Genomic DNA, 20,831 nt, shown 5'->3' with positions numbered 1-20,831 from the left:
ATCATCTTTATCCCTCCCAGACAATCATCAGGAGTCTATGCTTTCGAGGTGTCGAGGATTGGGAGCTCACATTGTCATATCGTCCCTGAGATTAAATCGTTTCGCGACGGCTGTCTGGTCTCGAGGCTTGTCCCGTACTCTTGGCTCTGCGTATGACCTGCACCTTGATGCATTTCTTATCATCAGGCTTCAGCAGCACTCGGAGTAGTGGAGACGTTGCAGACACGAAATGGACGAATACTCCATATACAACCCCAGCCTTCACCGAAATTGCACGTCTGGTGATGCCTGCACGCTTGTCATCCGTGATAAGGAACTTCGCTGCTATAGCCTAAGGACCACCTGCTTTGTTCCCCCCCTTCTACGACACACTACACCAGCTATACTCTATGATTGCTGCCGACAATTCCTCCCTCCCCCACCGAAGCGCCTAGTAAATCTGAATGCCAGAATTTAGGTTGTACACTACTTCTGAGCTTTCTGTCTCTAAACGACTCATTTCGTTTCTTCGGTCACCTTTGTCCTAGAGCTCGGATGCTTCGCCGATGTGGTTCTTCTCTTCACTTTTTTACTTCGGTCGTTTACACCTTACCTTCGCCCCTCTCGTCAGCCAACTTCCATAGGCCGGATCGATCTTACGACTGCGTTTCTAATATTAGGTACCTAGGTAATTTTGGAGTCGCGCCAACGTCTCCAGGCCGTCCCAGCGGGTCCAGCTGGGTATTTAGGCGAATCGAGACCCGGCAGATTTGACCAAGCAGCAAATGGGTCGAGACGGGAAGAAGAATGGATACTTACCTTTAAACACGATATAGGCACTTAGGACGGCTTGATCGGTTCAGGTTTCCTTTCTATTTAGAGCATTTTATACCCTGTTTCTTTTCACGATTCTTGTAATTTTAGTTTTCTCTATTCTGTTCTCTACCTTCGCTCTACTTGCTTTACTAGACCAATACTTTTTTTTTCGAGACAGAAATGCATCTCGTCGGGTGTCTTTTTATTTTTATTTTTACAGACGGGCATATTCAAGATCTGGTGGCTCTTGGGAGTTTAGATAAGATGAACGGGAATAATTCGTTATGGTAAACGGGGAGATAAGAAATGCATGTCAAGGGTTTAGATGATGGAAGGCGTTCTAAGGAATACTGGTGGTGGTCTTAGGTATTTTGAACTTATTATGCTATGTTTTCACCTTAGCAAAGCAACCCTAATATAGAGGTATTTTCTTTAAGTTCCTGGCAAACCTATAAGATTCCATCCGTCGTTATGTATCAAAAACTATTTAGCCTCCCTAGATTGGTAAGGATAAAGGGGTATGTTAGGTATACTACAATTTGGACGGATAGCGTGTCTCCTTATAGCTTCAAGTCCTCCATAATATCGACTAATGCTTGCCATCTCGAATCACCTTCCCAGGACTCTTTGGCTTTCCCCATGATGCTCCTAACCGCGCTCCTTGATTTGCCCTTCCACTTGTCGCCAATAGAATCTATGCGCGATCCGTAATTCTCGTACGCCGCTACTAGCTCAGATGTCCTCTGAACTACAGCATCCCACGCATCCGCATCTATGAGCCAGCTTCCCTGTTCGTTTTGTACGCCACTGGACGCCGATAAAGAACTACCAACCCCGCCGACGGCCGTCCTCCACGCTTTCTCTGCTGCGTCCAGCGCCCCAGCCCAGTCTCTCCTCCAGGCGCGAAGGCGTGATACCAGAGACCAGGAAGCCGAATTTGTCGTAATAAGGGCCACAATATCATTCTCGAAGAGCGAGACAATCTTGCTTTCGATGGTACCCCTTGCAGGTTCGTAGACTTCCCCTTTTTTGGCATTAGCGGGAATCGGTGTCTTGGTCGCCTCCCTCACTAGGAGGCTCAGAACATCAAGATCCAGCGCCTCCTCGGTCTTGCGGATTCGGATTACATTTCTAACTCCGAGGACAACATCCTCCAAATCCGGGTTCGGTTTTATGCTCGCCGCCAGCGTAATTACGTTATCCCAAATTCGCCAGTTCGAGTCCGCAAGCGTGGCTCCTCGCTTGAAAGCCACCAAGGAGTCGTGTAATAGATTTTGCGCCGTCTTCCCAATCTCGGCAGCGCGCTTCGTATTAGCCATCCCATCCACAGAGTCGGGATCGTCATTTTCTAGCTTTTGCTTTTGATCTCGCATCTCCGAGACTATCTGGCGGTACCAGCTCAGGAGCGCGGTTCCAAGGTTGCTCCAAGTCCTTGCATCTTCGCCACCAGACGTATTATTTGCGCTCGAGATGGCTCTCTGAAATGCCTCAGCCGCGTCGGCAAAGTTTCCAAGACGTAACTCGATATCACCGAGTCTGCTCCACATCTCCGGGCTCAGCCGATTAACCCCAACGGCGAGTTTGTACGCTTCTCGTGCCTTTTCCCATTCCTGCTTCCTGAGATGGTGTTCGCCAAGTGACCTCTGTGCTCTTGCAAAGCGTCGATTGGAGATTTCCCACGCGCGTTGGTAGTGTTTAGGATCGTCCTCGATATCTCCTAGTATACAAAATAGGCGAGGGGCATTTGGGGGTGGCGGAGAGCGTTCTGATCCGCAGAAATCGGACGCTTTCAGGGATGAGATGTCGAAATTGGCGTCGTCCAGATCGCGATCATCTTGAAGCTTTTCGGCGTCATCGGTATCGGAAGTGCGATTAAACAACCTCCATCGTATGATCGCCCGGGCTTTTTCTTCACCCCCGCTGCCCCGACCCTCTTGATCATCAGCCGCCGCACTGCTTGCCAGGCAGAGAGCAACTTCTGCCCACAGCCGTAGACGTTTGAAGATCTCCAAAGCGGACACGAGTGACCCAACTGTCGTCCAAGCGTAGGCGAGCTCGGATTCGAGGTGCCAACGCGGTGGAGAGGATAACGCGTTAACATATCGTAGCCTCTCCTGCGGCGATGCCGACTCGGTAGGTTTAGGAGCGGGAAGAAATGATGTTGGCTTCTGAGGGTCGCTAGGACGGTCCTGGCCGTGCTCGGTGGTTACTTGAATGGTAGGAACATCGAGCTGAGCTCCTGACCCATTCGCATCTTTCCGTCGTGCCTCATCTGAACCGTTGGCCTCCTGCGTGTCTACAATAACTTGGTCTACAAGTGCCTGCATCTGTAAGACGGCACGTTCAACTGTTCGACTCCTGCTCAACTCAATTCGTGACCTTACGAGTAAAGCCTGAGTGTATATCTGCCAGTTGGTCGACTTATCGTCGATGACGCGGAGAGCGAATGGTAAAATCTCTTCCGAGGTCAGCGAATCAGCGGGAGAAAATGTATCCCTTATTGTTGCTTCTGTTAGAAGGATAATGTGATCCTCCGGAAGTAGCTGTGGTTGATCGTCTGGTTTAATATCCTGCAACTCTGCTGGGAGATGCGAGACTTGGCTGCCGGTGTCATGGTTTTCAAACTTGATATTCTCTAGCAGGGTATCGTCGTTTAAGGGGAGAGCAAGGGGAGTGGCGTTAGAGGTGTCGTTTTCAGACGTCTCTTCAAGTAGAGCGTGGCTTTTAGCGAGCACTACGAGCTGGCTGACGTTCTTCTCTTGAAACCTTGTACGCTTTCCAGGAGCACCGGAAAGGGCATATGAAAAGTCGCTGATCTTGGTGGCTAAGCTCAAGGATTGGCGAGCTTTTGTATCGTTGCCAAGTAGGATATGACAAGCTGCTTCTTCCAAAAGATATTGGATGCGGGACTCTCGAGGCCATCGGGATTCCTCCGAGACCTGGTCTGCTTCTATCGATCCCGTCACCGAGGTACCAGCTTCTAGAAGACTCTTCTCGATAGTCTCCTGGAGGGTAGGCACATCTGTCCAGCGGCCGCTCTTGGTGAATAAAGACCCCGGGCCTAAAGAGGGCTGTGTGATGAGTTTGTAATGCCAAAGATGAATCCTCAGTCGGGTCCAGGAGAGATGCAGCGAGATAGAGTCCTGAGAATCCGACCAAACTTCGGGCAGCTCGGTTGGTAAGACAAGGCCTGTTGTGAAGATGAATCGCGACAAGCAGAAGAGCTCTATATGAGGTATATAAGGATAAGGAGCAACGCCGTCCACGTCAAGCCAACTGAGACATAACCTCCTAAGAGACGTTACGGAAGACTCTGCGTCTGTCAGCTTTTCCTTATTAAAAGCCGAAATGAAAATAGCTTCGACTTGGCTAAAATCTTGGAGAACAGGACCCGTAACGTTTGCTTGCAAGAAAGCATCTAGAGAAGCCAGACCGAGGCGAATTGTCTCAACAGCATCGTGAGATTCAAGCCAAGTCTTGGCATCGAAATCTAGTTCCGCCTGTTTTTCAGACGATTCTGCCGTGATATATCGGACAAATTGGGCTATTAAGCTCTGTGCAGGTTCATTTTTGAATGATTCCAGGAAAGACGAGTTCTCAAAAGATTTCTCAATCGAGAGAATCGTATCGGGCGAAAACTTGTTATCCGTCATATCGAACACAAACACCGTCTTATCAACGGATCTTAATCGGACTTTTATGGCGTACGGCGCAGAATAATTTTTATTTGTATTCGCCTAATGTTAGGAAGATGATGGTAAGATCATCATGGGGAGCTTAAGATGCTTGATTCATAACCCAATTAATAGGAATATATTCAAGCGGTAATCATCATTAAGACGTTTATGAAATGTTGAATGTTGAATGCTAAGTGCTTAATGCTGAATGCGATGCGATGCGATGCGATGTGATGTGATGTGATGCGATTCACATGTAATTGATGGTGGGGGAGGGGCAGTTTATTTTTTTTTTTTTAACCGTTTTCCTTGTAGTTTGACGTCAGGTGGTCTGTGCTGTATTATTGCCCTTAGGTACTTCCCCTTAAACCACAGGCAAAGTGCTAGAATAGGAGGTGTATTCAAACCCATACTACCTAACTTACGGGGAAGAAATAAAATAAAATAAAAAGGAAGAAAGAAAGAGATAGAAAAAGAAAGCTTCCATCATGCTACTTTTTTAAATTAACTTAGGCTCTCATTCAAGTCAGGTTATAGCAAAGCTCGAAGACTAGGTTGAAAAAACTAGAGCATTAACGAAGCACCTAGGGAGGTAATTACACTTTGGGTCGTGAAGCTATCTTAAAACAGAACCGAACTCATTTTCGCATGAACATCACCTGGTGTACACAAACGAAAGTCAAGGTCACAAGAGCTTCATTAATATCATTCGTTAGAGGCTCAACTCTCCAGCCGATATTAGCACACCACAGTTACAACTAATCTACTTCATTTCTTCCCCTTCTTTCGGCCAGGTACAACCTTGAAGCCAGCACCTTGCATTAAGCTAGCATCGCTAGTAGATTCCTTGTAACTGCTTTTCTTCGCTACCTCGTTCCATCCACCCGCAGTGCTCGACTGCGTGTCTGCAGACGGACTTTTAGCCGGCTGCTTCTCGACCACGCCCTTATCAGCTAGCTTCTTGCGCCGAATGAACTCTTCGGCAAAGTGACGACCGTCCATCGTTTTAGAGTTGGCGTAGATCGCGTCCGAGATCAGATCACCTACAAGGGGGAACCCTATCAACGTATTGGCAAAAGCTTCAACTGTTGCGCACATTTTGTTAGCTGTCTTGTCATTCAACCCGGTCCGTATGGCTTTAACTTACTGTCCGTAACACCTGTAATTCCTTTAGCCAACTGACTGTGAAGCCATTTAGTAAATTCTTCCATAGCCTCCGTGTGGCCAGTGCCGGCTGCGGAATTCGACGGCTTCACAGCAGGTCGCGAGGTAGGTGTTGGAGCCGCAGCCACCGGTTTGGCGGCGCTGCTGGTAGGTCGCACTTGCGAAGACGGACCGGTTGGAGCCTTTACTTTACCTCCAGCTCCAACCGTAGCCCATCCTGAGCTGTTATTGTTGGTCGCTTGGCTAGGGACCGATGCGGTGTTGGGTTTGCTGGCGAGATCAGCGTATCGCTTTCCGACACTAGGCGGGGGTCCGGTCTGTAAGGCCGCCTCCTTCGCTTTCTGCTTGCGAGCCTCCTCTTCGCGCTGAATCTCGGCCAGGGTCTTCTTCTTATCTGAAGATTGCGCCTGAGCCGCAGGTCCAGCCGCAGGGGCCTTTCCAGGAGCCGGCTTTGCCCACGGGCTGCTAGCTGCGCTAGGATTGACGGGGGACGCAGTTCCCCAAGTGCTAGTTGTAGGTAATCCAGGAGCGGCGGCAGCAGCCTTCTCTCTTTCTCGTGCCGCTTCTTGTTCAAGTAGAGCACGTCGCGCAAGAGCTGCCGCTTCCTCCGCCTTAGCTGCCTTCTGGGCCTCCGCTTGCTGAATCTCTTTGAGACTGGGTCCCTTGTGCGATTCTAAATTACTGTCCTTAGCCCAAGGTGCGAGAGGTGGCGGCTGAACCGTAGCCGATGACGGCGCAATATCTGGCGTACCCGACCGGGAACTCGTAGCGTATTGGTCTGGTAGGTTAGATTTAACACGTTGAGGAGCAGGAGCGGGTAGAGGTGTGGCCGAAGGAGGTGGTGGGAAAGGCATCGGGAGCCCGCTGATTTTCGCGGCAGCCGCGGCAGCTTGGGACTGTTGGTACTGCTTGGTCAAAGCAGCTGATTGCTCGTTCTCGGCTTGACGGCGAGCGGCCTCTGCTCCGGGGGATTGTTTAGAAACCGATTCAGGCTCGGTGGGTCGCGCGGGCGAGGTCATCTGCGCACCTTGCTCGTTAGTCTTCTCGCGGAGAGGTGAAGAAGCTTGCCGTCCTGCCATTTCGGCATCGTGCTGTGCCCTAAGCTTTTCGAATTCTTGCAAACGCCCTCGAAAACCTTCAGCGTCCTCGCTGAGTTCGTGAGAGCTAGGGAGCTGGCCGCGCACACCTGCTTCCGAGGTGGGCGCGCCGATGGGTTGTGGTGGGACATTGCCGCCTATAGCCCCGGCACCGTGGAGGCCAGCTAACATCTGGCGTTCTGGTCCTGATAGACGAGCTAGCTCGTCTTCTCGAAACATGTCTAGTCCTTGACCAGAACTACCTGGTATGGCGGCTTGATGTGTAGCTGGCGCGTCGAAAAAAGAGCTCGAGGTTCCAATGGCGCCGATCGGGGGCTGAGGGGGCATCGCAATGGGCGATGTGATACTGCCGAAACTCGGTTGACTTTGAAGGCTGTGAGCGCTGGAATGATGATGCAATCCCGGAACGCCGGGTATCGGGACTCTGCCCATCGATTGCTGGGTTGCGTAGTATTCCCGGTGTCGAGCCATCAAATATTGCTCCTCTTGTTTGCGTCTCTCGAGATTATTCTGCTCTTCTGCCGTCAAAGTCCTTCCGAAACTCGGGAAGGCATTGACAAGAGGAGGCTGAATCACGCCGCCCGAATTAGAGAAAGGACCGGTCTGAGATGGAGGTCCGTGCGGTATACCAATCTGAGGTACGAGGAAGGGTTCGCGAGAGTTGCCGATACGCCTGATTAATTGACCCAGAGGCTCAAATTCTGAATCTTCAAGTTTCTTTACTCGCAGATCAGGTGTAAAGAAATTGGCCTTATACCAGTCGTTCATTTCTAACCCAGTGAACGGACCCTGCTGTTGACCTTGAGGGTCCAGATACACCCATCGCATACGATCAGGCATAACCATAGTACGGGACTGAACAGAAGGGGGCTCGGAAGTCTGGCTGGCGGCGTACGAAGGCGCATTGCTTGTCGCCGTAAAGCTCTGGTTATGAGGAGCAGCCGAAATGCCATGCAGGCTTTCCGCAGCGCCTGGTGTTCGACTGGTCTCGACCGGGGTAAACATGTCGCCAAAGATTCCTCTGCCAGACCTCATGGGGCTGCCTGTTTCGCGGCTATGATCGCCTGGAGCAGTGCGGCCAATGGCGCCTAACGGATTAGGCTGACGAAGGTCCGGCACCGAATCGCTAAGATTATCATTGTCCTGGGCTTGCATTTGCGCTTGCATAGCTGGAGGAAATAGGGAGCCGAGCTTGCTGGCTCGGCCAAAAGATCCGGAGCCGCCAAAGCCGGTAGTACTCGCGGGACCAAACACGCCACCGAGATTACCGAGACTCGGGGACTGTAAATCCCCAACGGGACCGAAGAGGGAGCCGCCAAAGCCCGAGAACGGAGCACGCTCGCGGTCTGGCGTGCTCGAAGACGGCCAACCGGTCAGATTGCTCAACGGCGGGTAAGCCTTGGCGCCGACGCTGGATGTCTGGCTACGATCGCTACCGTCAAACGCCGCGTGGGCAAACGAGCGTGGCAGACCCCCGCCGTAACCCGAAACGTGATCCGCGATGCCAGTTGAGCCGTGCTGCCTGTCTCCCACATCTTCATGCTCGTTTCGTTCGCCGGGGGGGCTTCGATATGGGTTTGTCTCCGACGGACTCAAAGGCGCTTGATCATGTTCGTGATGGCCTCCCAAGTTGAGACTGGACATCCCAAAATCGCTAGTCGAACCTTTCACCGGCGTATCAAACGAGGTATGAAGCGGCGGGTGGGACATTGGGGGAGGACTCGTATCCTGAGCGCCTCCCAGAACAGCACTACCCGAGACGCTATCTTCGCCGCCGAAGGGGTCCGTATCGGTACGCTGGCGCGGACGCCAAGGACGGTTGGGATCCGAAGTACCACCCTCGCCCGCCTTAGTCGCAATACTATCAGAGCTTTCTTTTGGGAGCAAGTGCGCCAAGCGACTTTCGCCGCGCGGGTTTCCAGGTCGCTTGTCCCCCAGCGTAGAACCAGGAAGCGCAAAATTGCCGAAGCTACCTATGCCGGGCAAGGTAGTCGGGCCTGACGTCTGCCAGGGAGATACTGCCCCGAAACCCGAGCTGCTCGGAGTCGTGTTGTTGCGCATCAGACCGCCAAAAGGCAGAGATTTAGCGGGGGTCTCTCTCGCGCTAGCATCTTCTTCAGGCTCTTCGAAAGTTGAATCCTTGGGGTCTGCGTTCTTTCGGCCGAGCCAGAACGACGCATCGTCTCGTGATGGGCGCGTTGCGGATGCAGGAGAAGTTAAGCCACCGCCACCAGAATACGGATTCGTATCGGTAGTTTCACGCCGTCTCGTACCGGGTCTCGACGTAGCCGAAGGTGAAGCGAGTCCAAATGTGTTAGTAGTTCCGTGGGAAAGGGAAGCCTTCCGACCGTTTACGCCTCCTCCCGGATGATTTCCGTCTTTATTCTGAGCCGGAGGTTTCACAGCGGAATTGACATCGGATGCGAACAGCTATTTCAAAAGTTAGTCCCGCATTTTAAAGGCTTGTTTCGACGCTCGAAGCTTGAAGCTTGGGACTGCGACTTGCCTCTTTCTCCTCGGAGCTCATCTCCTGTAAGCCTACAGCGGTCGTTGATCCCGGCGTATCCCAACAAATGTCCGGTTCCTGAGGGGCAACGTGGGAGTCGGAAGTCTTGCCCCAGCCTCTCGATGCCGTGCCGTTGATTTGTCCGGGGTTCCATCCGGGGACGAATAGAGAGGAAACGTCAGGTCGTTGAGAATTGGAGTCGTGGGTCGCGCTGAAAATAGAGAGGAGCTGCTCTCGTGAATATCTGAGGACACCCGAGTTTTCAAAATTGGTGGAGCCAACCGGCAAAGCAGAAATTACAGCAGGGTCAGCGGAGGCTGGCTGGCTGGATTCGGAAGTTTGCATCTGGCTGTTGAGCGACTGGCTCGAGGGCGTAGTCGATATTCGACGAAACGTAAGAGTACCGCCGTTGGTTGATCGTCCCGACCTAGACCTAGAAAGGGGGGGAAACAGAAAGGGGCAATCAGCTCGCCATCCAATACAATCGACTTAGAAAAAAAAGAGAAAAAAAAGGAAAAAAGACGATATTCATCAGATAATAAAATAAAGTTGTAGCGATAGTAGACGAATAAACAACGTACCATTCCCCGCTAGAGTTCCCTCGGCCATCGCTTCTAGCACCTGGTCTCGTATCACGGTTCGGGTTCTGACCAGCAGCCGCTGAGGCGAAACTTGAAGGTAGATTTGAGGGCATTGTCACAGTTCCGGAGTGGCTGCAACTTTTATTCGAGAAATATTGCCGATGGTATTAATCGGCGATGCAAGTAGCGTGTTGAGCTTTGGGAAATTCGAGACGAATCGGTAAATGGTTGAGGAATCAGGCGTGTTCTCGTCTAGGTTCTTGGTCAGCGTCGTCGTTACGCGCCTAAGGTTAAAAGCCAGGTGCATAGGAGATTATGCATACGCAGATGTGAATACGAATATGAATATGAATGTGGATGCGAATGTGAATGTGAATGTGGATTCGGATGCGGCTGCGGCTGCGAATGCGGTTATGAATGCTATCGAAATGCTGGTTACTGTCAAACGAGCAATACGTTGCGTGAAATGCTGCCGCGAAAAGTGCGTAACAATTAGCCGGTTCTGCTTCGTAAAGCTTAGGTAGCTACCTTATTTTGTGATAAGGATGAAAGTTGCTTATGCTGCTCTGTAAGATGCGGTGGACGTAAGACGTGTCGAGTTTTCTTTTCTGGTGACGACTTGGAAGTTCCTTAATTTATTTTTTTTTCTTCCCGCTTGTCGAAATTTCAGGGTGGACGAGTAGTTTCCTCGGCAGCTGGGGGCGAAGAGGCACGAGCCACTCGCCAGCTGCCGCGCACCGGACGAAGCCTAAAATATTAGGTACTTCTTCAAAGTGTACCTCCTAGCCACGGCCCACAGGTAGTCCCCTCATGTATAATTCTACAATCAGTACATGTATGATGTAAGTATTGTACATGAAGGTAGGTACATACATGTATGATATCCGAGCCAGCCACACACAAAAAGAAAAAAAAGTAGAAGTACCTACTCCTCATCGCTTCCAACTTTTCAGTGAATGACTCGCACCATTTGGTAACCCCACTATCCTCAATATCTCAGTTCATCTCTCCTTCTATCGGTTGAATTCGGTTAATGCTGTCTTATTTTTTTTAAAGACTCCAATAAAAATATCTTCGGGTTAACCTAATTCTCCAACTACGGCAACGTCTGTTTAAGGCCAAGGTTTTTTTGTTGTTTTTTTTCTCATACGCGCTTAAATAGGTCATATCGACGGTCATATCGACGATGTTATAGCGTTAAGACACAATGGAGCATTGGTTCTCATGTTCTCCCCTCACGACATCTCATTGTATTCTATATAGTAAAGGGTCTTCTGTAAGTTTATACGCCCGCAGACGACTTTAACAGCCATCTAGAATAAGAAAATGCTTTGATTGAAGGGTAGAGGCAAAATCAGGTACCTGAAGTAAAATTACAATGATTTATAGACGTGATACGCTATGCACCTACCTATGACATGTCATATAAGCGCAAGTATGCTCATGGGTACATGGCTAGCCCTCGCTGGACATGACATCCCCATAAACTCTCATCAATAAGCTCTCGTGACCTTGCGATTACGTTTCTAGAAGCCCCATTGCTTACACCAGTGTCTCATCAACTCAGGCGTAATGGGCTTGGCCGACTTCATCGTTGCGCTGCGCTCCATCGTATGTTTCATATCAAAAACGAAGGGCTCCTGTCCTTTTTCGTAGGCCTCTGCCATCCCTCGATAAGAGTCGACCAGCTTAACACCCGGGTTCTTGTCTAGATCTTGGGTACCGCCGGCCTGGCTTTGCTCCAATCGATCGACCCAGTCTCTAAAGCTGACGAGCTCCGGAATGCGGTCTTTCCCGTAGAATTCCTGGACGGCCAGAGCAAGATCTGCCCACGATGTGGCCGACGGGTTAACTCCGTGATAATATCCAGTGATATCTTGGGCCGCGACCTTCTGGGACACGCCAACAACCTCGAGAACTAAGTTCGCGATGCTCTCAGCCGGAGTCCAATCGACGCGGTCCATAATTCCCAAGTGGGCCGGAAGAGCTCCTAAGTATAAGCTGCTCGAGATAATCGACGGGAGCCACTCGTGCTTATTCCAGCAACCTGCTTCCGACTCGGGGCCGGCTATCTGTCCAACTCGGATTATCGCAGCCGGGAAATCCCCCGCCTTCGCAACATCATCTAGAACAAGACTTCCTACCATCTTGCTGCGCCCATAGCCGCCCCCTGCCAATGTTAGGTCTTCAAGCCTCTGTTCCGGTATCGCTCCCTTTTTGCTATCCCAATTGTCCGCGGTCCCGATCGACGATATAAAAACAACCGCCACTCGTTTAGATGAGTTGGTCGCGAAGTCGGCAACGTTTCGGACGCCTCGGATATGGGGCTCAAACGATTCGACGGGAATGTTGAAGTTAACCGGCCACGCATTATGAATAAAGCGGTCCGCTTCGTGTAGGAACCGGTCATACACCTCGGGAGAAAGCCCAAAGTCCGGGAGCGATATATCAGCATGGTGGAATTCGGCTTTGGATGCAAAATCGGGACTGAGACCTCGGTCCTTGGCGTTCTGTCCTTGACGTTTAATGCCGCCGTCCTCTGCTCTATTTAAACATATAACTTTCTTCACCGCCGGGGTTTTCACCAGGAGATCTAGCATATAAGATCCCAACATGCCCGTGGATCCGGTAAGAAGAACAGTCTGGTTCTCATCCTCGGGATCAGATCTTCCTTCTTTTTTCGTCGGAAGATTATCCGTATACTTCTTCCAAAGAAGGTTCATCGCCTGAAGCTCATGGTCCTGATCCCTCTCTACACTTCCATTCTCACCTTCTTTCACGAGAGAATAGATGGACCGAGCAAGCCTTCGCGGCGTAGGATTTCCGTATATCATACGAGCCGACACCTTTTCCGCGTAGACGTGGAAACTCGAAGCTTCTAATCCGCCACGGAGGAGCCGGGTAGCGTTGATAACCTGCAAGGAGTCGATCCCAGCCGAGAAAAAATCTGTGTCCAGCTCGATTTTCCCTTTAGATCCAAGTCTCGTTTGAAATACGTCCTTTACAGATTCCGCCAGCGCGCTCTCCGAACTCATATTAATGTCTGGAGCAGGTCCGTCAAACGCTTTATCTGCGTCTTCGTATAGTTTTTCGATCTCTTCTTTATATAGCTTCAACGTGCTCGCTCGCTGGATGCTCCCTTTGCCAGCGCGGTGGAACGGCTTGTCCGGGCTAGACAATATCACGAACTGCCGTGCTATTCGTCCGTGTGCCACAGTCTCGTCGTTTACTTTATCAACATACGGCCAGACGCTATCGAGCAGTTCCTCGGCTGCTTGATGATCTTCGGGATGTACTGCAGGCTCGAGAAGGAGACCAGCTTGAAAGCGATTCGAACCGAATACCAAGACGCCCTTGATTCCGGGATGACCCGCGACAGTCTCTTCGATGGTCACCGGATTGAGCTTTTCTCCGTTGGAAAACACGATGATATTGTCGGATCTTCCGTAGTACATCCAGTGATGCGGGAGAGTCGGGTGACGCTTGTACATGTCTTTGGTATCGAACTCGTCCAACTCCGGAAAGGTATAAAAAATACCCTGGAGACCCGGATGCTTGTCTTTTCGAACAATAACCAGCTGGTAGACTTCTTCGTTACCTTCGATCTTGCGCCAATCCGCTCCGATCAAGTCGGAATTAAATACGAACCATTGCCATAGCTCGGGATTCGGCTGAAGGCCCATCTGAAGTATCGCATATCTGACCTTGTTAGATGCCTAATCCCCGATAAAAATAAGAATCCCAAGCGGCAGGTAAACTTACTCTGTAGCACCGATCATGTTGACTAGTCTCAAGCCCTTATTAGTCAGTTTATCCCCCGCCTCCTTGTTGAGATTTCCTACTTTAATTAGCTATATATCTTATAAAAGTAAGAATTTTCTTAGGCGGCATATAAATCACTAACCTCCACCAAAACCGATACACTTAAGCTTCATCAGCGATCTGATGTGTTCCTCGTTCTGACTCATCTCCTCTAGCATCGCCGGAGGAAGTACGGCTCCCTCGACATCTAGGTTGTCAAGACACTCGACGACAAGATCAATAGATAGAGGGCGATCAGCAATGCCGAAGGCGGTCGGGGTATCAAAATATAATGCGCTGTAGATGAAGAGGTATAATCCGGCCGCGTGGAAAAGGGGCACTTGATACTTATCAGCAGATTAAACCACAAGCTCTGGGAATTGAACTATCTTACTCGGTACGAAGTTCTTTCGCGATACTTTTGAGTAGGCTCGAAGCCATGGTTCGTATACATCGCCAAATATAGGCAAGTCATGATAGACGTCGTTTATAGCTATCAGACCATGCGTGACGACAACGGGCTTCGGGATTCCAGTACTTCCGCTGGTATGAAGCACAACCAACGGGTCCCATTCGGCTTGCTTAAAAGTCTTTCCGTATGGGAAAGGCTCAGCGTCTTGCTCCACGAACCAAGCTTCAGCGGGTTCAACTTCGATCGCCTTCATTTCGCGTTTTTCTAGCCACGGATCGACCAGCCCTCGGAACGAGTTTGGAAAAGCGAGAAACCGACAATCGGTATTTTCGAATAAGCTCAACTGTCCCTCGAGTGAATTGCGAGGAGAGATAAACAAGGCCTGAGATACAGTTATTTATTAGGTAGATACGTAGCTTAATTCTATGGGAAATCATACCTTATAACCAGCTTTAACGGCGCTGACTAGAAACACGACGTAACGAGTATCGTTTGGGCCAACGTAAGCTATCGTGGGGAAAGATCCCGGAGGCGGAGTGCCACACTCCTCTACGATCTTGTGCGCGATTCGGTTGATAGCGTTCGCATATTCTTTAAACGTGACGGTTTTCCAGCCATCCTTGGGATCGTCGGATCGCGGTGTAAGGAACGCCTCTCTCTCGGGATCCCCCTTCGCGAAATTGTCGATGATATTAGGAATTAATCGATATTCACGACGATTATGGTCCTGCTTGCTGGATCCGTTTGTCTCCTTGTCTGCCATGTTTTGTTACTTCTAAATTCGTTAGTTATTAGCAAGCTCCCCTCTCCATTTATTGTCACGATATGCGAAATATAGATACATTAACTTACTTATATTTATTTCTCCACTGTAGCTGGCTCGAAGATTAATGGCATATAAATATTGTTATTTATGAGCAACCTACGTCGAAGAGACTGTGCTTATTATATCCAAGTGAGCATCTAGCGTGGCTTAAACGCCGCATAAACTATATAACCATCTGTCCCGATCGTGGTGGGATAAGCACCTGACATTTCCGCGGTCGTCGTAGAAAATAGCGGTTAAAACTTCTATATCCGAATCCCGGGGTGGAATAATCATCAATGAGCCTTGGGTGGCTGCCTGCAGGGTCACCTCCCAGGAGCGATTCGCTCCCGGGTCCCAGCAAGTAGTAGTCAACTCCAATCAAGATCGTTAGGAGGTAGGGATATGTCATGTGCGTTTGTACTGAAGCGGCAATAGTCGGCCGTAAATTGATATCAGCTATACTACTCGAGAGTTTACGAACCAGCGAGCCCGGATTTCTTCGTCCTTACGGAAATTACGTGAGGCATAAAGAAGAAGTCTTACAACTAAGAATATAGCGCCGGCAGCTGATGCTATGCCGGGACGTGTTAGATCTGAAGTGCTCCCCAATCTCAACGGTAAGCAGTAACGAACTATTAAGGGCCTGCGCGGTAGCAATGTAACCTCGATGGTTTAACTTGTCTTACGTACCACACATACGCCTTGCGTATCGGCACACAAGTGGTCGGACAATTGGTTCGGGTCTCACCGTTCACACGTGCAGTTTATTCCCGGATAATTGCTACTCGTTGGAGACAACTTCGTCTAATTATCATTTTGATATAGCGGAACCCCCTACATTCCTACGGGCTTCGGGATATCCGTATATCAACACCGTCTTGGAGCAGCGATGATCCGGAGATCGGCTTCGATATTATCGGCCGAATCGCATCGGACACAATTTCGAGCACGCATATCGTAACACCGCCGAAAACTCGGCATTTAAGTATGGTGAGATCAAGGAGTTCACACCCGAGGAATATTTATTTCTACACGAAGCATACCTCATTAGGTTAAGTACCTCCTATAAAGATGACGCGGCTGGCGGTCAATATTTCTCGGGCCGAGTCGCATTTAATTAACATAGCCTGATCAATGGCCTAGAGAAGTGTGTAACCCGCCTCATCGAGTCCTGCTTATTTTTTTTTCTTTCTTATCGTCAACTCAGGTAATCTGGGTTGTCCCTCTACCAACTATTAGCAAGGTATGAGTGTAACTCAGGAATTTGACACTGGGAGTTTTCCTTCATTGATCTAAGACATGAGCACTGACACGAAACAGCGGATAGATCCATAAATAACGCGCGCGGGAGGCCGTGTCGTCGGTCCTAGTTCCATTTATCTATCGTTAGGTGTGAAGTTGGCAGCTCTGGGGCCTGGGATCCGGGAGTTACCGCTTGGACTATCGATATCCAGCAAGAAACCGGTATTGCGTATCAGACGTACGAGCCGCGATGGGATTCTCGGAGGATATGTATTGATTAAACCGGTTCGTGTTGGTGGGATGGTCGTTTAGAGGTGCGCCTGTGTTTACCGTCGGAGGGAGTGACGCGAATCAGAGAGGAAAACGATTGTCGATCGTGAACTCATGGAGGACGGCGAGAGAACGGAGTTTATGAAGAAGTGTGGTGGCTTGAAACCACCGAAAAACCTGGAATAAGGTGACGAAGAGCTTGAGTAACGCTTCAGGCAGTCCTATGAGTTTTGCTAGCTAGGCTTGCCTATGTCAAGTTTAAAAAGGAGGTTCACACTATCATACGATACCTTAATATAACTTTAGCTGAGACAGGTAACGAACTTTGCCGCACGCCTGGGGATGAAGGGGGGAGAAACCGCAAACGAGCCCTTATCTCAACGGAAAGGATTTAGACGAAAACACATCAAACCTAACTACCTAGGCGAAAAGCGCCTAATTCTGGGGAAAGAATAAACGGCCGTTGGCGAATCGGCGCAGTATTTCGAATTTGTGCAACGAGGAGTATACTAGATACAGCCAAAAATGATGAAAATCACGAGTAGAGAACCATCGAAGTGCCGGTAATTATGATCCTATGATCCTATAGCACGGCAATGCGTGAAGACCACCAACCACAACATATTATACCATTATACCGCAGCATAAATTCGCTTACGATTGCTTCTTCCTTCCTCGGTAGAGATATCTAAAAATTGTCAGCCTATGAACCGAATTGGGGTTCTTCGAATAAAATAAGATAAGCAGGTTACTTACCCGCCCAGGATTCCTTCTATTAGACCCACGCCAGTCAGAATGCCTGCACCGATACCGACGTTCTTCCAGCCTAAGCGTCCGCGCTCGTACAAGCCCCAAGCCTTGAAGCCCAAGTAAGCGCTGAGTCCTACGACCGCGGCCAAATTAGAAGCGACAAGGGCTTTGCTGGCACCGTCGCTCAAATTGGCAAACCACTGGGTAAGGAAGTTGTCGGCTTTTCGTGCCTTGCCAGAACCCTTCTTCTTAGCAAGGTGAGCCTCGGCACGTGCACGTTCGGCAGCATCCTCAAGCTCTTGACGAGCAGCTTGGGTCTCGGTTTGGATTTCCTGTTCGCCAAAGTCGGAGGGCACAGTGCGCACAGAGGGCGTGTCGACGTCGACAAGGGAAGCCGTGCTTGCGGACTCAGATGATACGATCTCGGGAGGTTGAGGAGCCGCAGCCTTGGGAAGAAGCGTTATGTTAGATTAGGTACCTAATTTCTTTTTGCCTTACCAATGGGACGATCATGTATCCATCTGCTAGATATCGGAGTTGGTCGCATTGGAGGAATATTTTCTTACCTCCTCAGGTGTCTGCTTGGGACCAGACGCTGCTACTTCTGCGTACGACACTGTGATAGAAGGATCAAGTTAGCTTGCTATTCATTCTTTTGCAACCCTTTCTACCCCAAGAAATTGGGAATATCAAAACTTACTCTTGTTCTATGTTGAGACTGTCTGTGGTCTGTGGGGATAATGCGAGTTAACGACAATGACCTAATGGAGGGGTAAACGAGTAACGGTGATAATCTCGCGATTAAGTTGAGTGCGCGATTGATGGTAAAAGTGTGAGGAACCTTGAAGTGAAGAAATAAGGCGGCGACGAAAAAAAAAAAAAAAAAAGAAAGAAAGAAAGTGGGAAATACCTATTGTACTTGCCTAACATCAAGAGGTACCTAACGTATTTCGTGATAATTCCAGGTACCTACCTAACCTAAGGTATGAACAAATGATCGTGACGATTGTGCCTGCCCTGCCTTACCCCGGTTCGTTTATGCCTGTTGAATGACGTATTCTCGGCTCCATCCGTCCGCATAATATGCATGAAACCAAGCAGGCAAGCGGGTACATTGAATATCGATTAAATGCATATCTAATAGATAACGTGTTTCCCTTTAATCGAAGATCTAGGAATAAATCTTGGAATCTAGAAAGCTTCCAAGAACAATCAATATGTGCCTGACATACCTAATAGTTACAGGTACCTAGGGTATACATCTCCTTTTCTATGTAAGTGCTTCTGCAACGTCGTCCAAGTTAAAATTGACGTAAACACGCCCCTCCCAAGGCTTTAAAGCTGATGGTATAGCAACCTTCTCAAGGATCGAGCCCCCATCTTCTTGACTTCGGGTACTCACCAACAACCTTACGATACCCTCGTCACCGCGGCCAAGTATTCTCCTAACATCTAGACAATCCCGGTCGTTTGGAGAAAAGTTCATAACAACTACCGCTGCTCTTTTCTTCTCGCGACCTTGGACGGAATAGCCGTTAGTCGCGCCTTGCAAATCCGAGATTCGAAGCTGGCTTTCCTTCACGTATGCGAAGATTGCCTCGTCATCCTCTTCCAACAACCGGAAAGTTCCGAAGACAAATAGATCTTTATATAGCTTCCGCAGCTTCAACACCTCCTTGTAGAAAGTTAGAATAGAAGTAGAATCCGATATTTGCTTCTCGACGTTGACCTCCCGATAAGCGTCGTGAACACGCATCCACGTCTTGACACCTGCATCTGTAAATCCTGCATTCGGAGAGCCATTCCACTGGAAGGGAATGCGCGAGTGGTCACGAGCAAGCATACGTAGACCTTGCATGGTGTCCGCTATCCTCTTCTTGTCCCCGGAAGCTAACGCTTCGGCATAGAAATTAAGGCTTTCGACATCTTTGTACTCTTCGATACCCCACGAGCTTGACATGTTCGTCATTCCGATTTCCTGGCCTTGATATAGGAACAGCGTTCCTGTCAACGTGGCTTGCCAAAGAGCTATCGTCTTCGCGCTTGCCTGCCACAGCTCAGGCGTTGAACAATCGCCGAACCTGCTTACAGCTCGTCCGTTATCGTGATTCTCGCAGAATACGGTCGTCCAGCTGTCTGTGCCTTCGATAAACGTCTGCCACTTTGATACGATCTTTTTCATCTGCGGCAGGGTGAACGGCACGTATATGTATTTGGGCCCAAACATGCCTCCTGTACCTAATCGAATCATGGAGAACTCAAAGACCATGTCCAGCTCCTCTGCTGCTGCCGAAACGTAAGGTAGAACTTGATCGGGATTTGGAGTATTAGAGAGCTCTCCCACGGAGACGGCTCGGGAAGGTGCGAGCGCTCTATTTCTCATCTCGTGGATGAACTCGTGGATTCTCGGCCCGTTGCACCACATCTCCGGTGCCGGCTGATACGGCGAATTCGGATCTGCAATTGGCGCATCCACGTATTCGGTACGTTTACTGTATTTATTAACCGTGTCGATCCTAAACCCATCAACGCCTCGTTCTAGCCAGAAGCACATGGTATTTTGGTAAATGGCCTCTCGGCACTCTTCCGACTCCCAATTCAAGTCCGGCTGATCAGGAGCGTACAAATGAAGGTAATACTCCTGAGTGTGCTCGTCCCAACTCCAAGTAGACCCAGCGAAATAACCTCGCCAATTTGTCGGCGGAATACGCTGTCCCTTTTCATCATATCGCGCCGGTTTCCAGATGTACCAATCCCGCTTCGGGTTTGTCTTTGACGAACGGGACTCTTTGAACCATTCGTGCTCGACGGAAGTATGATTTACCACCAAGTCGAGAATCAATCTCATGTTTCGAGCGTGGCAAGCTTCAACTAGCATATCCACGTCGTCGATTGTGCCATAAGGTGCGTAAATCTTTTGATAGTCCGATACGTCGTAACCCATATCGGCCTGTGGGCTCTCGAAAACCGGCGAGAGCCATACCACGTCGACGCCTAGCTGATGAAGATAATCGATCTTGGAGACGAGTCCCGGGATATCTCCCCAGCCGTCGCCATTGGAATCCTTAAAGCTTGCCGGATATACTTGATAGAAAGTAGCATCTTTCCACCACGGTTCTTTGCCGAACCAGCCATTCTTATGATGTAACCCATCCATGTTGCTTTGATATGTTTGTACTTACTCCACTCGGGAAAGAATCGGCGAGACTCAAAAGGATAGGATAGGATTGGGTAGGCTACCTAAGGTAAACTCGATCGTCCATCAGAGAAGATCATAGTCATTGGCTTGCGGTCGACAACGGCGTCAGGGCGGAGTTGTACATGGTTAAATTCTTTTCTGTCCCTGGATTCCAGTCCGCCGTCGGGTCAAGTTTGGGCGAACCGTGTCCGTCCATGATGGCCACATTTCACGGCACTTTTTCCAAGTTACAGATATGTTTCCTGAGCGGTGGGAGACCATTCGCCAAGACGCTCTAAAGTCAGGTGTCGCTACCACTCCGCCCAACTCCGACTTCTCATCTCTTCTCCTAAGGTGGTTGACCCAATCAGGACGCGGAGATTCCCCTAGACATAAATACACTTTACTTCTCCTCCCTGTGGTTTAATATTACAACCCCGGCTTTAACGACTTCTTATTATAGCGATGGAATGATACCGTGAGACCGTAGTCAGCCCCCCCGGGCTTCACCCCGCACGCGAGCTGACCACGGTCCCATTCTCCACGCGGA

The 20,831-nt window shown here is 49.7% G+C and overlaps 4 protein-coding genes across 4 annotated transcripts; all 4 read right to left on the bottom strand.

Annotated features, from left to right (window-relative positions):
* Positions 1–906: 906 nt before the first annotated feature.
* On the bottom strand, positions 907–4,530 carry F4812DRAFT_230758 (uncharacterized protein). Its single transcript, XM_047930528.1, has one exon. It carries the CDS (start codon positions 4,446–4,448, stop codon positions 1,356–1,358), a length of 3,093 nt encoding a protein of 1,030 aa, XP_047786091.1. The 5' UTR covers positions 4,449–4,530; the 3' UTR covers positions 907–1,355.
* Positions 4,531–4,842: 312 nt separating this feature from the next.
* Positions 4,843–10,061, bottom strand: F4812DRAFT_230735 (uncharacterized protein). Its single transcript, XM_047930527.1, has 3 exons — positions 9,821–10,061; positions 9,240–9,672; positions 4,843–9,163 (listed from the first exon to the last, which is right to left on the bottom strand). The coding sequence occupies exons 1-3, from the start codon at positions 9,931–9,933 to the stop codon at positions 5,591–5,593; spliced, it is 4,119 nt and encodes a 1,372-aa protein (XP_047786090.1). The 5' UTR covers positions 9,934–10,061; the 3' UTR covers positions 4,843–5,590.
* A 1,285-nt stretch (positions 10,062–11,346) lies between these two features.
* On the bottom strand, positions 11,347–14,796 carry F4812DRAFT_453326 (acetyl-CoA synthetase-like protein; the record flags this gene model as incomplete). Its single annotated transcript, XM_047936467.1, has 5 exons — positions 11,347–13,519; positions 13,583–13,658; positions 13,725–13,961; positions 14,016–14,415; positions 14,473–14,796. 5 exons carry the CDS (start codon positions 14,794–14,796, stop codon positions 11,347–11,349), a joined length of 3,210 nt encoding a protein of 1,069 aa, XP_047786089.1.
* Positions 14,797–18,168: 3,372 nt separating this feature from the next.
* Positions 18,169–20,792, bottom strand: F4812DRAFT_230382 (glycoside hydrolase family 13 protein). The gene has a single exon (XM_047930524.1). It carries the CDS (start codon positions 20,258–20,260, stop codon positions 18,374–18,376), a length of 1,887 nt encoding a protein of 628 aa, XP_047786088.1. The 5' UTR covers positions 20,261–20,792; the 3' UTR covers positions 18,169–18,373.
* Between the last annotated feature and the right edge of the window lie 39 nt (positions 20,793–20,831).

This window comes from Daldinia caldariorum (genome assembly GCF_022478825.1).
Source record: "Daldinia caldariorum strain CBS 122874 unplaced genomic scaffold F4812scaffold_24, whole genome shotgun sequence".
Lineage (NCBI taxonomy): Eukaryota > Fungi > Ascomycota > Sordariomycetes > Xylariales > Hypoxylaceae > Daldinia > Daldinia caldariorum.
Note: the sequence above shows the minus strand (reverse complement) of the source record. Positions and strands in the feature narration are given on the sequence as shown.

Bases quoted from the DNA above. Each gene is read 5' to 3' on its own strand.
- F4812DRAFT_230758 (XM_047930528.1), bottom strand. From the start codon at position 4,448: ATGACGGATAACAAGTTTTCGCCCGATACGATTCTCTCGATTGAGAAA.
- F4812DRAFT_230735 (XM_047930527.1), bottom strand. From the start codon at position 9,933: ATGCCCTCAAATCTACCTTCAAGTTTCGCCTCAGCGGCTGCTGGTCAG. The intron at 9,673-9,820 runs GTACGTTGTTTA...CCCCCTTTCTAG, and splicing joins GGGAACTCTAGCGGGGAATG to GTCTAGGTCGGGACGATCAA. The intron at 9,164-9,239 runs GCAAGTCGCAGT...CTTTTGAAATAG, and splicing joins TGAGCTCCGAGGAGAAAGAG to CTGTTCGCATCCGATGTCAA.
- F4812DRAFT_230382 (XM_047930524.1), bottom strand. From the start codon at position 20,260: ATGGATGGGTTACATCATAAGAATGGCTGGTTCGGCAAAGAACCGTGG.